This window comes from Rousettus aegyptiacus, unplaced genomic scaffold, assembly GCF_014176215.1.
Source record: "Rousettus aegyptiacus isolate mRouAeg1 unplaced genomic scaffold, mRouAeg1.p scaffold_m13_p_3, whole genome shotgun sequence".
In the NCBI taxonomy this organism is placed as follows: Eukaryota; Metazoa; Chordata; class Mammalia; order Chiroptera; family Pteropodidae; genus Rousettus; species Rousettus aegyptiacus.
This window is the reverse complement of record NW_023416306.1, coordinates 24,811,107-24,824,871: the sequence shown is the minus strand read 5'-3', so window position 1 is coordinate 24,824,871 and position 13,765 is coordinate 24,811,107. Positions and strand designations below refer to the sequence as shown.

The 13,765-nt window shown below is 36.3% G+C and overlaps 1 protein-coding gene across 1 annotated transcript in view; it reads right to left on the bottom strand.

Moving 5' to 3' along the window:
* The window catches only part of LOC107499576 (spermatogenesis-associated protein 31D4-like), a 124,121-nt gene extending 123,772 nt beyond the window's left edge, over positions 1 to 349 (bottom strand). Inside the window, exon 1 of the mRNA XM_036239508.1 lies at positions 199 to 349. Within this exon, the coding sequence (XP_036095401.1) occupies positions 199 to 349 (151 nt within the window). The remainder of the gene's footprint in view (positions 1 to 198) is intronic.
* Positions 350 to 13,765: the final 13,416 nt, after the last annotated feature.

The window sequence follows — 13,765 nt, the reverse complement described above, 5'->3', positions numbered from 1 at the left end:
TTTGTTTCTAGGTTTATCTTTTATAATTCATATTTCAATTTCCAACAGTTTATTTTGTTCTGATTCTAACGTTTAAGTTAGTAATTGTTGGAGGAGGTCATTGAAAGGATGTGACCACTGGCTGACCCACAAACTGGACCCAGGCAATTGGAGGCTCCTCACCCCTTCCTATGCCCTGGAAATGTATTTTCCACCCACCATTCCCCCAGTGGGAGTCATTTTCAAGGGCACGGCCTTGACAGAGCCATGTGTGGTTGAGACCATGTGGACTGGGTATGGGAATGAACCTTGTGAAAGCCTCCACACAAACCTTTAAGATTCTGGCAGGTGCGTTCGGAGACCTATGCATCTTTCGGCATCCCCACAACAAGCCTCTTGTATAAATTCCTTTGCTCTGTAAACATGCTGCCTACCAAACTGGAGTGGTCTCTTTCTTCAGGGTCTCCTTGTCCTCTGTGTATGGGAACCAGTTTGTGAACCAACAGTAATTAACTTATATAGTTTTGCCTATCTAGTAAGTAACGTGTTTAAGGCAGGCATCTCCTCTGCATACACGTATTAAAGGGCTTTTAGTTCTAGTCTTTTTCCATTGTTGCTGGAAGATATAGTCCCTGTTTTTGTTCATTTGGAATTTACTCAGTTTTTTTTCTCAAGGGTTAAAATACAGTTAATCACCCCTTACCCACAGTTCCATTCTCTGTGATTTCAGTTACCCATGATCAACTGCAGGCCTAAAATATTAAATGGAGAATTACAGAAATAAACAATTCATAAGTTTTGAACTGCATGCTGCTCTGCATAGCTTGATGAAATCTTAAATCCTCCTCATCCACCCACCCAGGATGTGAACCATTCTTTAGTCCAGCGTGTCCATGCTGTGTCCACTACCCACTCGTTAGTCACTTAGTAGCCCTCTCAGTTATCAGATTGACTGTCACAGTATTTGCAGTGCTTGTGTTCAAGTAACCCTTATTTTACTTAAAATGCCATAATCACATTACTTTTATTACAGTATATTGTTATAATTGTTCTATATTAATATTTATAATAATTAATGAAATTATGTTAATCTCTTATTGTGCCTGATTTATAAATTAAACTATATTTTCAAGCAATGCCTTCAATAAGGGCCTGATATCTAAAATATACAGAGAACTCATACAACTCAATAACAACAAAAAACAAACAAGCCAATCAAAAAAATGAGCAGAGAACCTGAACAGACACTTCTCCCAAGAAGACATACAAATGGCCAACAAACATATGAAAAGATGCTCATCATCCCTAGGTATTTGGGAAATGCAAATCAAAACCACAATGAGATATCATCTCACACCTGTTAGATAGCTGTTATCAATAGAACAAGTAATAACAAATGCTGGAGAAAAAGGAACCCTCATACACTGCTGGTGGGACTGCAAATTGATACAGCCACTGTGGAAAAGAGTATGGAGGTTCCTCAAAAAACTATTGATCTATCATATGATCCAGCAATCCCTCTACTGGGTATTTACCCCAAAGACTTGAAAACTCATATTTGAAAACTCATATTTGTATTTTTGTATGTTTTTTTTGTAAACATTGGAATACAATTATAATTTGACAACTGTATATTCTAATATTTGATCTTCTTTATCCACTTCAGCCTCCCCCTACCCCCCTATATTTGACCCCCTTTGCCCCATCTACCTCTCCCCTCCTTCCCCACTCCCTACCTTCTGGTAACCAATAGTCTATAGTCCACGTCTATGTTTGTTTGTCCTGTTCATTTGGTGTTCTTAGGTTTATATCCTATGTATAAGTGATATCTTGTAAGTTTCAACTTTTTCTCTCTAGCTTATTTCACTTAGCATGATTATCTCGAGGTCCATCCATGTTGTCGCAAATGGCAGTATTTCATCTCTTTTATGGCTGAATAATATATATATATATATATATATAGCATGTGTGTGTATGTGTGTATATATATGTGTATGTATGTGTGTGTATATATGTATATACATATATAAGTATACATATGTACATATACATACATAAACGTATATATATGTACATATATATATATACACCACAGCTTTTTTAGCCAATCATCTATCATAGGACACTTTGGTTGCTTCCATGTCTTGGTCACTGTGAATAATACTGCTATGAACATTGGTGTGCAAATATCTTTTCAGATATGGGTTTTCAAGTCTTTGGGGTAAATGCTCAGTAGAAAGATTGCTGGATCATATGGTAAATCAATTCTTAAGTTTTTAAAGAAAACTTCATAATGTTGAAAAAATATTTGCACACAGATGTTCACAGAAGCATTATTCACAGTGGGCAGGACATGGGAGTAACTGAAGTTTCCTACAATAGATGACTGGATAAAGAAGCTGTGGTACATATATACAATGGAATATTACTCAGCCATAAGAAGAGCCGAAATACTGCCATTTGCGACAACATGGATGGACCTCAAGATAATCATGCTAAAAGAAATAAGCCAGACAAGAAAAGGTGAAAATCATGTGTTATCACTTATATTGGGATATAAACCTAAAGCAACAAACAATAGGACAAACAGAGACTCATAGACATGGACAATAGACTAGTGGTTACCAGAGGGTAGGGAGGAGGGGGGAGGAGGAAGGTAGATGGGGGTAAAAGGGGTCAAATATGTGGTGACAGAAAGAAATCTAACTATGGGAGGGAAACACACGATGCAAAACATATATGCTTCACTGTTTAATTGTATACCTGAAACACTGGATTTCATTAAACAATGTCACCATAAAAAAAAGAAAAAAAGAATATGATGTTACTAAAGAAAAAAAAGCTTTATCATAGATGTTTATGTATAGGAAAAAGTATAGTCTATACAGCATTTGGTACCATCTGTAGTTTCAGGCATCTGTCCGCTGAGGGTCTTGGAACAGATTCCTCGCAGATGGTGGCGGGGTGGGGAACTACTCTAGAAATGGAATTATTGGGTCATACAATAAACATATCTTTATATTTAGTAGAAAATAGCAAATATTATTTTGAAGTAGTCGCATCAGTATACTCACATTAGTTTATTTATGATGTTTTTGTGAAAACATAAATAAAAAAATATAATTGAAACCTACCAAAATAAACTAGTTAGGGAACTTAATAAGACTTTTTAGGTTTCTTTTGATGCTTACTCCCCTGACTACTTCCTTTTTTCTTTTTAAACATGTGATTCAGAGACACGATCTGCTCTTGTCCAGTCTTTAAACATATCATATCATATCAGTACCCTGTGTATTTCCTGATTTCTCTTTCCTTGATTGGTTATGACAAAGGAAGTGATCTACTCAGTGCCCTGCTTCTCTCGTGCGCTGCTTACTCAATTACTTCAGTTCTTTGAACAGGACATGCAGAGGGATGCTAAAGAGGGAGGAACGGGGTAAAGAAAAGACACAAGAACAGAATTCTTTTTGGTTTTAAGGATTTTCCTGCTATTCACAAGTAGGTAATAAGATATGAGGGCGTGCAAAGTTTTCAAAATTTTGACAGTTATCAAACTGGGACTATAGTTTTTTACTCTTTCCACTGTAGAAACATGGAGCTCAGTTGACATTTAATCTCTTCATTTATAGCTGAGAGTAAAGCTAACTGCCAAAATAAACCAACCTCCACATTTTAGTTGTCTCAACTGGGTGGTTTGCATTTCTGACATGGGTGACATCCATGTCACTAGGTATTTACCCCATTTGAAAATGAGACCCAATTTTAACTTCTCACAGTTTCTTTCAATATTTTGAGGTCTCCCTTGCTGTTAGATTCATTTTTGGAAAATACAGAAAATTCTCATAGTTTGAGATCTAAGCTACCAACCTGCAGAGGCCATTGATTCTGTTCATTGTAATGCACTCTTTCTATACTAACCGATTTACTCCTGCACTAGTCAAAATATGAATATGTAGTTCCTTCATATGTGTATCACCAAGTTCTAGTCACTTGGTGTATAGAAGACAAATTATAATAAGTAGAATCAACATCCTTGATTGACTGGAAGCTCTCATCTGAAACTACAGCAATAGTGTAGGGTTTTATTGTTTTGTTTTTTTTTTCCATAGAAAGAAAAGTATACAGAAATCAGGCGATACGAGGTTAATCAAAGAGAACTGGATCATTGAATATAAATATAACCACGGCGTCATCATATTCCTAAAGCGACAGTGGAAACTAAATACACATAAATGTCAAAAAAAAAAAAGGATTGACTTTACCATTATAATATAATTTATTTATCAGAGGCTGATCTTTATTATCCATAATACTCAAGATGTCCTTTACTCAACAGGACATCAGCAGATTTGTAGTTTTGATTTAGGACTCTTAGGGTATGTAGGAGCAAAATGTGTGTGTGTGTGTGTGTGTGTGTGTGTGTGTGTGTGTGTGTGTGTTTAGGCACAGAATACGTATGAATGGCTACGCATAGTGAGAATTCATTTCAAAGATTCTTTTAGATGTTTATTCATGATGGAAGAATAGAAATAATATTGAAAATGACTTCTCTTACAATAATGGATATATGAACATAATTTAATTATGCATCTTAGGATTTATTTAGTCCCTGCTATTGTAATTAGAATTTGGCAAATGAGACAAAGGAAATGAACTTGCAGTCTCAAAAAGTGGCACAAAAACAATATATTGGTTATTATTTTTCATTAAATGGCAGAAGGGGAGAAAATCTGCTTTTATAGTTAAACTTTATACCATAGCTATGTAGTGCTAAGTACGAATTAAAGGCTTCTTACCTGTAATTTTCATCGGATACCAGTAGATGGCACATTTATTTATCATTAGGCCAACTGAATCCTAGTTCTCTTCTAGGGAAAAGGGAATTAAAACATCTTAGATTTATCATGTGTTAAATGCTTTTTGGGGGACAAATTATTTATAGCCTTATTTATTTTATAAAATTCACTTACAACAGTTTTCACAAATGGATGGTTGGAATATAGTGATCGGGTTCTGCTTGGGAAATTGAAACAGATCTGGTATGTGCCTATAAAATACCTCTTGGAGGGGTATCATTGATAGGGGGTGTTCTTGGGGGCTAGGTTCAGCTGGAAGAATTTTTTTAAACCAAATAGTAATTTATATGTTTCTAGGCAAGGACATGAAAAAAAAATGAAATCAATAGAACAGTTGAAGTCAAAGGGTGAGAAAAATCAGAGAGAGCATCCAAATGGAACATAGGCGACCAAGCTATAAGCGATTAAGCAGATGGTCAAAAGTCAAAAACATTACAGACTGGAGCTCAAATAAGGGCAAATCTGGGGTCAAGATAGTTTAGGATCTAAGTCCACACACACTATATTAGTTTCTTACTGCTGCTGTAACAAATCACCACACATGTAGTGGCTTAAAAACACACACAGATTTTATATCTTACAGTTTGGTAGGTCAGAAGTCCAAAATGGGTATTCCTGTGCTAAAATCAAGGTGTCACCAAGGCTGTGTTCCTTTCTGAAGGCTCTAGGTGAGAGTCCATTTTTCTGCCTCTTCCATCTTCAGAGCCGGCAATGATCTGTTAAATCTTTCTCACAGTACATCCCTCTCACCGACCTCCTGTGTTCCTCTCCCTCGCACAAGGACCCTTGAGGTAACACTGCCCTCACCTGAATAATCCAGGGTAGTCTCCTCGTCTCATGGCAGCCGAGCAGCAACCTTAATTACTTTAATTCCACCTAAAACCTTAATTCCCCTTTGCTATGTAAGCAAATATACCCATAGGTCCTGGGGGTTGGGGCATGGACACCTGCGGGGCTAGTGTTCTGCCCACCGTGAATATCGAACATGTTCTCACATGACTGGCTGGGATAGAGGATATATTTTTTGAAATAGTGTTATGGACTGAATATTTAGATCCCTCCAAAATTCACATGTTGAAATCCTAATCCTTAGGAGGTGGGGGCTTTGGGAAGTGACTAGGTCATGAGGATGGAGCCCTCATGAATGGGATTGATTATAAAAGAGACCATGGAGAGTTCTCTAGCCCTCTTCCCACCTGATGTGAACAAGAGAGAAAATGGCAGTCTGAAGCCTGAAAGATCGCTCTCACCAGAACCTGACCATGCTGGCACCCTGATCTCGGACCCTGAGCCTCTACAACTGTGAGAAATAAATTCTGTTGTTCATAAGCTCTCACTAGGGTACTTGTTAAAGCAACCCCCAAATGACTAAGACAAACAGTAAAACTAAACTGGGCTGGACCAAGTAAACATACAATTCTGTGATTAGCTCTGTCTCATATAACCTGCAGGCTAATTCTCTGCACACTGATAATAATAACTAGAAATGAGGGAGGACTGGGCCGACACCACTTTCCAAGTTATTTAAATGTCAGCACGAAGCTTGTGTGATTCCCTTTTCTTCTTTAGAGTACAAAGCATCTTTCCCACAGTTTTTGTAATATTTTTGTAGTATTTCTGTATCCTGGCCATATCTGTTTCCCTTGCAGCCAGAATAAGAAGCACAGCTTTGCTAGTAATTTAACATTCAAATTAAGTAAATGACAGACTCTTTGTGCCATTTTAGGTGTTTATTTTTAGAGCCTCAACTCTGATCTCACTAATATCTTTATTCAGATTACTGTGGCATGCATACAATTCTAATATATAAGAAATTTTATCATCAAGTAATATTCTTATAAATTAATAGTCTACCAAGACTTATCTCACGGCTCATAGATATCTTCTATTTTACCGATTCTCAAGCCTGCCTCCACATAAGAATTATCTGGGGGATTCTAAGAAATATGGTATATGGAGTTCAATTCAACTCAAGTAAGTTAACATGCCTGGGGATGAGGCCTGAACATTAGTATTATTTGAAAGCTTCCTAAGTGTTTTGAATGTGCAGCTACAGTTAAGAACTATGCTGTCTAGGTGGTTTCCCTATTTTTCATTTGCCTCTTGTCTGCCTTTCTTTCCCTTTGTTCTGGGCTTGCTGAAAGATTACCTTTTCCATGTAATAGGAGTTAATTGGAAGCCTCTGTTTTTATTGAAGCTGCCAGGCTCTATTTCCTGCGGAAAACAAAACTGGCTTGTTCCTGACAGCAACTGCTTTACCTGTTTCTCTGAATCAAAAGATAAATAAAGGTACAAACACACTCAAGCAGACAACAATAGACATTTCTCTACAGGCACAGGGCAGTTTTATGTTACTCAACTGTTTTGTATTTATTGATGATAATGTTTTTAACAAAGAGATGCTGAGTTATAATTCCAATAAAGCACTGGCAAGTTTGCCATTTCAAGTTGGAAGTATACATAGGTATAATCCAAGTTATTTGCATTTATCTTTTTATCGCTTGAAACCAGCCAGATTTAAGCTACTTATAACTGACTTCATAACAGATTATGTTTATGTACAATGTCTGAACATGAATAATGTTAAAGGCACCATGAGATGTCACAAAAATTAAGTGCCTCGTGTCATAGCATCTCCGAATCCTATTTTATTTATAGAGCTTTATGTTCCACAAATATCTGGTGGATACTGTATAGTGATGGTATAGTATTTTATTACAGGCAATTCTGAATGAGTATAACATCATATCACAGATTTGGAAGAAAAGGAAGTTTATTTATCTCCCATGTCTGCAGCCAACAATGTAATCGTGCTTTTTCATGCCAGAAGATTTTTGTTTGTCCTTCTTTGAATGATAATGGATTTCATAATTTTTAAAACATGTAATTTTCAATATATTATTATGCAAAATTAAACATATACAAGTCTTTCTGCTTTAGGGCTTGTCGAATCTCCTGCTAATGGAGAGTTTCTTTCTACTTCTACAGCAGTGTTCTCAGAATGAGAGCCCGAGCTGCACAATATGACACATTTGTCCATGTTTCAACTTGCCCTGAGCGCTCACCGCATCAGACAACTGAGAACCGATTTACATGTTAAATTACAGATTTTTACTTGAGAGGTATCTGACTAGAATCTAAAGTGCCTATGGATCTCCACGACAAAGACATCAAAGCTACAGTAAAAGAGGGGTCTCCTTGTCTTTGCAAGGCCCTCAAAATGGTATGGACTTTGTAATGAAGGCAAGGGCAGGTGCATAATAGTGGATGGAGCACTGATGTCTGAAACATCTGGTTCTAGACATTGAGACTATCCTTCAGCCTCTACGCTGGTGTCAAAGCAAAAACTGCACTGACATATTTAACCCAGCAAGGAAGATATTATTGCAAAAGGGGAGGGAGACTGAACTCGACTACAATGAAGCAAAAGGTGGAAGAGGCTTCTGAGCACTGGGGTGAGCTAGTGGACAAGTACTGGTGAACATTAAAGGGTAGGCTGATCAATGAGACGTGTTGAGCACATTAAGTTTTTCCTGAGTTTGCAAATGTTTTTCTCTGCTATTAGACCATCTGTGTTTGCTAACTGGCATCTGTCCAAGTGAGGCTCCTACTCTCCCACAGATTTTGAGAGATAGGAATGCCATCTTCTTCAGTGTCTACATTTCAAAGAGATGGTTCCCAGGTTCTTGAGAAAGACATTTTCTGGGTTATAAAACCGGCAAGAGGCTGGGAGAGAAAGAATTAACAATTGCAAATTTTCTAAAATAAATGCTGTAAGAAAAGGGAGGTCAGGGGCTTAAGCCAGGAAGAAACCTGTGTAAAGTGTAATCGAGCTGAGGGGAACATTAGGCCATCTTTGCCATTGAACTAGTGCTAAAGTCTCAAGGAGAAGTGACCTCAATAAAGAATGATTCAGATAAAAAGTGATGTCATGAAGTTTTCTATAATAACACAGAGACCCGGGTCAGTGCTGAGAGAGAAAGGGCATTTCCCCATGCCACGAGCACACAGCAACTGTTGAAGCAGAAAGGAGAAAAGTCTCTATCAGGGCCAGTGAAGAGTAAAGGTCCATGAAGGATCAGTGGGAAGTAATGGCAGAGCTGACAACAAGAAACACCTTTGTGGGGGTGTGGGGGGGACTGAGAACTTTAGTTCTATATTTAGGTAGTGTGACAACTGTGGTGCCGACCACAGGAAAATCACTGGAAGTAATCAAAGATGACAATTATTTCTCATGTGAGCACCCCATGAACCACTTTGGGGTCAAAGGAAAGTGTTTGGAAGTAGTTATGGTTTCAGTGACATTGCTGAGAGAAGCGATCCTAAGAACTTGTCTCATTTTTTCTTCTGATTGCACAATACCCTTCGAACTATAGTTTTTGGAGCAGAATTGTACTTTACTGAAAAATAATATACTGATTTCTATTATTTGAGTCAAAATTCAAGTTTCAGTTTTGCCACTTACCTACCTATGTGATCTTGAGCAAGTTACTCACATTCTCTGTGCCTGAATTATATTTTTCTTCTGTGAAACAAAAGAAAATTATTTATAATGCATCATTAATGTTATGATTAAATGTATAAAAAGCATAAACCCCAGTGTCTGGTATAGGAAAAGCTCTCTATGAGTGTAAGTCCCCTTCCCTTATTACATTTTTAATAAATGTACAGAAGTGATAAAGCATCAAACATAGTCAATTATCTTAATACTCAAAAATTTAATTGATATTAAAAACTTGACTGAATTTTTTGCTTTCCTTAGATGGTCTCTGTGCACAGAAAGTTTAGAGACTTGAGAAAGTCTTTAATTATTAAAATTATTGAAACCTTTGGCCTCAATTACTTGGATAATTCAGATAAAAAATCTGTAGTATTTCATTCCTTAGCATAGTAGTCTCAATTCTTTGATCTATTTTGCATATTTAGAGATAGCTAGTCAGAAGACCAGGAACAAAATGACTGCAATTTGCAGATAGTATGTAACTAAAATAGTTCTAGTAACAAATTTTGCCAAGGGGACCTTTCATCATGCAGTAAAGCATTAATGTATTAACAGGAAATCTCTTTAACTTTTCTCACACTTGATGAAAAAGGATAAAGATACTATGGTGTATTGATGAACATCACCTTTAATTTTATTATAGCTAGCCTATAAAGCACATATGAACATATATAATCTAAATTCACAATTTACAAAGATTTTTTTATGCCATTAATAACATTAATAGAAACTTATATAAAAAAGAGGGATAATCTCTGTGTGTTACATAAATGTGAGGCTGTAGAATATAAACTGAATCAATCTTTCTTAGTTTCTTGGATCTATGTAGTAGGTATTTGAATGTTTTCTTCCCCTGGCCCTGGCTTTGTGTAGCACATGATTCACTGGGACTATATCTGTGAATATCTCTAGGTTACTGGTTTTTACTTTCCCCCAGTATTCCTAGAAAGATCTTAAATACCAATAACATATCCTTTATTGTATAGATATAAGAATATCAAAAACAATTTTGTACATCTTATTCCTAGCATCTGTCTCTGAAAGCCCATTTGCCTCTTCTCTATCTATTGATACTTTATGTCCTTGTGTTGTAGGCAGAATGGATCCAAAGGATGCCCACATTCTAATCCCTGGAAATTGTGATAATGTTACTTTACATAGTAAAAAAGTCTTTGAAGATATGATTAAGGATGAGGACCTTGAGTCAGGGAGATTATTTTGAATTATTCAGTTGGATATAATCTAATCATACAAGTCCTTAGCAGTGGAAAACCTTTCTGAGCTGTGGTCAGACAGAGAGGTGATCACTAGATAAGGGTCAGAGAGGAGGAACATTTCTGGCTTCGAAGATGGAGAAAGGAGATGTGGAAGATGGGGCTCAGGAGTGTAGGTAGCCCTAGAAGCTGAAAAAGGCAAGGGAGCATATTTTCTCCTAGAGCATCAAGGAAGAAAGGCAGACCTTGCAATGTCTTGATTTAGACCAGTGAGACCATGTTGGACTTCTGGTCTACAGAACTGTAAATTATTGAATGTGCATTGTTTTAGGCCACTAAATTGGTAGTAATTTTGATAGCAGTAGTAGAAAACTGGGACACTTTGGGTCTGTATATACAACCTTGATGTAGCAGGATAGTAGAAATGGGATAAAGAGGGGCATTCTGCTGCACAAATCAAGGCTGTCATTTTTCTGTAATTCCACTAAAGATACTAACTTAAACAGTTTTCAAGACTCATTCCGGACACATCTTTAACATGGTATGTTGATCACTTCTTTCCCAGAAGCAGTCCTTGCATACAGCATGCCTTAAGTTTTGTGGCTCTGTATAAAACCTTTCCAAATAGGACCACTCCAACTATACTGCTGTCTTTACACACATTTCTAAGAATCTACTGATGATATGGTTATCACCAGCAACTTAACCTGCTCACTCAACCTGTGATTTCACATCGCTGAACTCTTCCTAATTTAGCTAAGGGAGAGGAGAACCTAAATTGTTCCTTCTCTCTCTATTCTCACAGACTTTGATATTTCTTTTCCTATTGACTCTTGAGGCTATTTCCTCTAAATCAGTCCACAACAGTCCTTATCCTATATACTAACTCCCACAAAGACTAAGGGAAGTGGAGGTGTTTCTAGTACTAGTTTACTACAGAAGCATAGGTTTCTAATTTACTTTGTATCCACCTTTCTACCTGTGATATAGATTTCTTGTTTCTCTCCCCCCTAGTTAACCTTCCCAGTCCTTATCACCTAAATCTTTGACTACATGTTTACAATACAGAACTAAAGAATGAATTTATGTTCAGGTATGTATTTGCACATACATGTGTGCCCACATGTATTTATTTAATAGCAATTTAGATAGAAATTGGTATTCAATGTCATATATGTAAACATGCATATATATGTTAACCTGAAATAAAACAAAAGTAAAATAATTAACATTAAGTAACTTTACTTTCCATTTTTCTCTGTAGGCCAATAGGTCTTGAGGTCTTAATGGGAAAATGAACCTATAAACTGCTTATATTTTTAAAGTCTTTTGTTAGTCAAGGCTGTAGTTCTCATTCCTTACTGAATTTACACCATATATTCTGATTGCCAGTGCCTGCACTTGGGTATTATGAGTGATGATGAAAGCCTTTTATTTGATGACTCCTCTGTCTTCTGTCCATTAAAAATTCATTGAATAAATATGCATTACCTAAAAATTATATATCACACATAATTTAAAGAAAACGTAGACAAACATTTCTTATCCTAATCAAAAGTACAATAAAAATAGCTTGGTATAAAACTGAGTCAATGTTGTGCTTATTGTTAGTCTTTGATTAAACCATTTTATACTATTTAAAAATCAGCCAAGCTTCCCCAGTTGCTACCATGTCCTACCCTTATTCCCACCTCTCCAATATTCCTCCACTACTATCTTTCTTAAACATATCTTAAAGTAAAATATTTATTATAAACTCAAATATTTGGTTTAAACCAAAGCTAAATATTCTTATAGCCTTAACACTGCGTCTCTACACCACTTAAGGAGTCGGAAGATGACTTGCAGCAGGTTGGATGCAGACATATTCTTATAGAAGTTACTTTAGGGACAGAACTTTGAGTGTAATGAGAAATCTGGAGCAAGTGAAAAAAAATTAAAAGAAGCTGTTGGAGAGAGCAGATGGTCATCCAGGAGGTTTTGTGACTTTTAACATAAATAGTCCTATGAGGCAAGCATCCAAAATAACCAAACCCAATTTCTTTTGAATTGTCCTCCAGAAACAGCAAAATATAGAAGTGATAATAGTCCATATTACTTAGAGGTAATTCCGAAATCTCTATTCTTTCCCATTCTAAGTTGATCAAAGTAGGGACATCGAATAGAAAAGGGCAAAACATGGCCATAGAAAGCTCTTCTTGTGGTACTTATGTTTGTATTTTTTTGCATCATAATTCATGGTACCAGCTATATTTAACCACTCGATATATATTCCAGTCTAATAAATTGTCCTTTCGTGAGTGCCAACTACTCATGGACATGCTCTGATGACTCTGAATCCACCCACTTCAGTGACCACAGCAATAAGCTAAACTTTCTATGCTATGTTCTAGTGGAATGAAGATATCAAGTGCACGACATTCCAAATTTTTGGAAGCAGCAAAATGTAGTCAACCAAATGCCATTATCTAATTGGAAGAACCTAAAAAAGTGAGGATTCTTTGGGTTCATTTTACATACATATACACAAAATCACTGTATATATGTGTGTAGGTATTTCTGTATATTCCTCAATGTATTTCCAAATATATACATACCCAAATATAGGTATTGAATATATATAGGTTTGTAGTGATACAAAGTTCTATAGTTGTGTACTTTTCTCAACTTTACTAAGAAATACAAGTGGAGAAAATAGACTTTAGAATGATTCCAGTGTTGGCGTTTTGTCAGGCCTATGCAATAATATATGCAGGTTTTATGAAATATTTTTTTCAGATAATCAAGCATCAAGTCTAGACCAACAATGGAAGATAATCCAAGATGAATGTGATATAATGGTAGAAAAATAGAAGAAAAATGGGTTAGAAATCTCACTGAGGCAAAGTAAGGAGTGAAAGTAACAGGATAGCACCAAGAGATTTGATAGGATCAAAATTATTATGGAAGTTCAATATTTCAAAGATAGAACCATTTTAGTCAATGATAAGAATGGATGAGCAAACTGAAGAGGACTTGATCATTAGAATTGAGGTCAATGATCAGGTCAGTGAATATTCACCTGGTCTTTGAAATCACTCAGAATTATGACCAAATTGAGATGGATAAACGAAATAAATCAAGGTGTATGTCTTCAGAGAAGAGGCATGACCATGAGGTTTGTAAATATCAGGAACAAAGAGAAACCAGTATTGCTCAATGGAATTCCAGGGAGC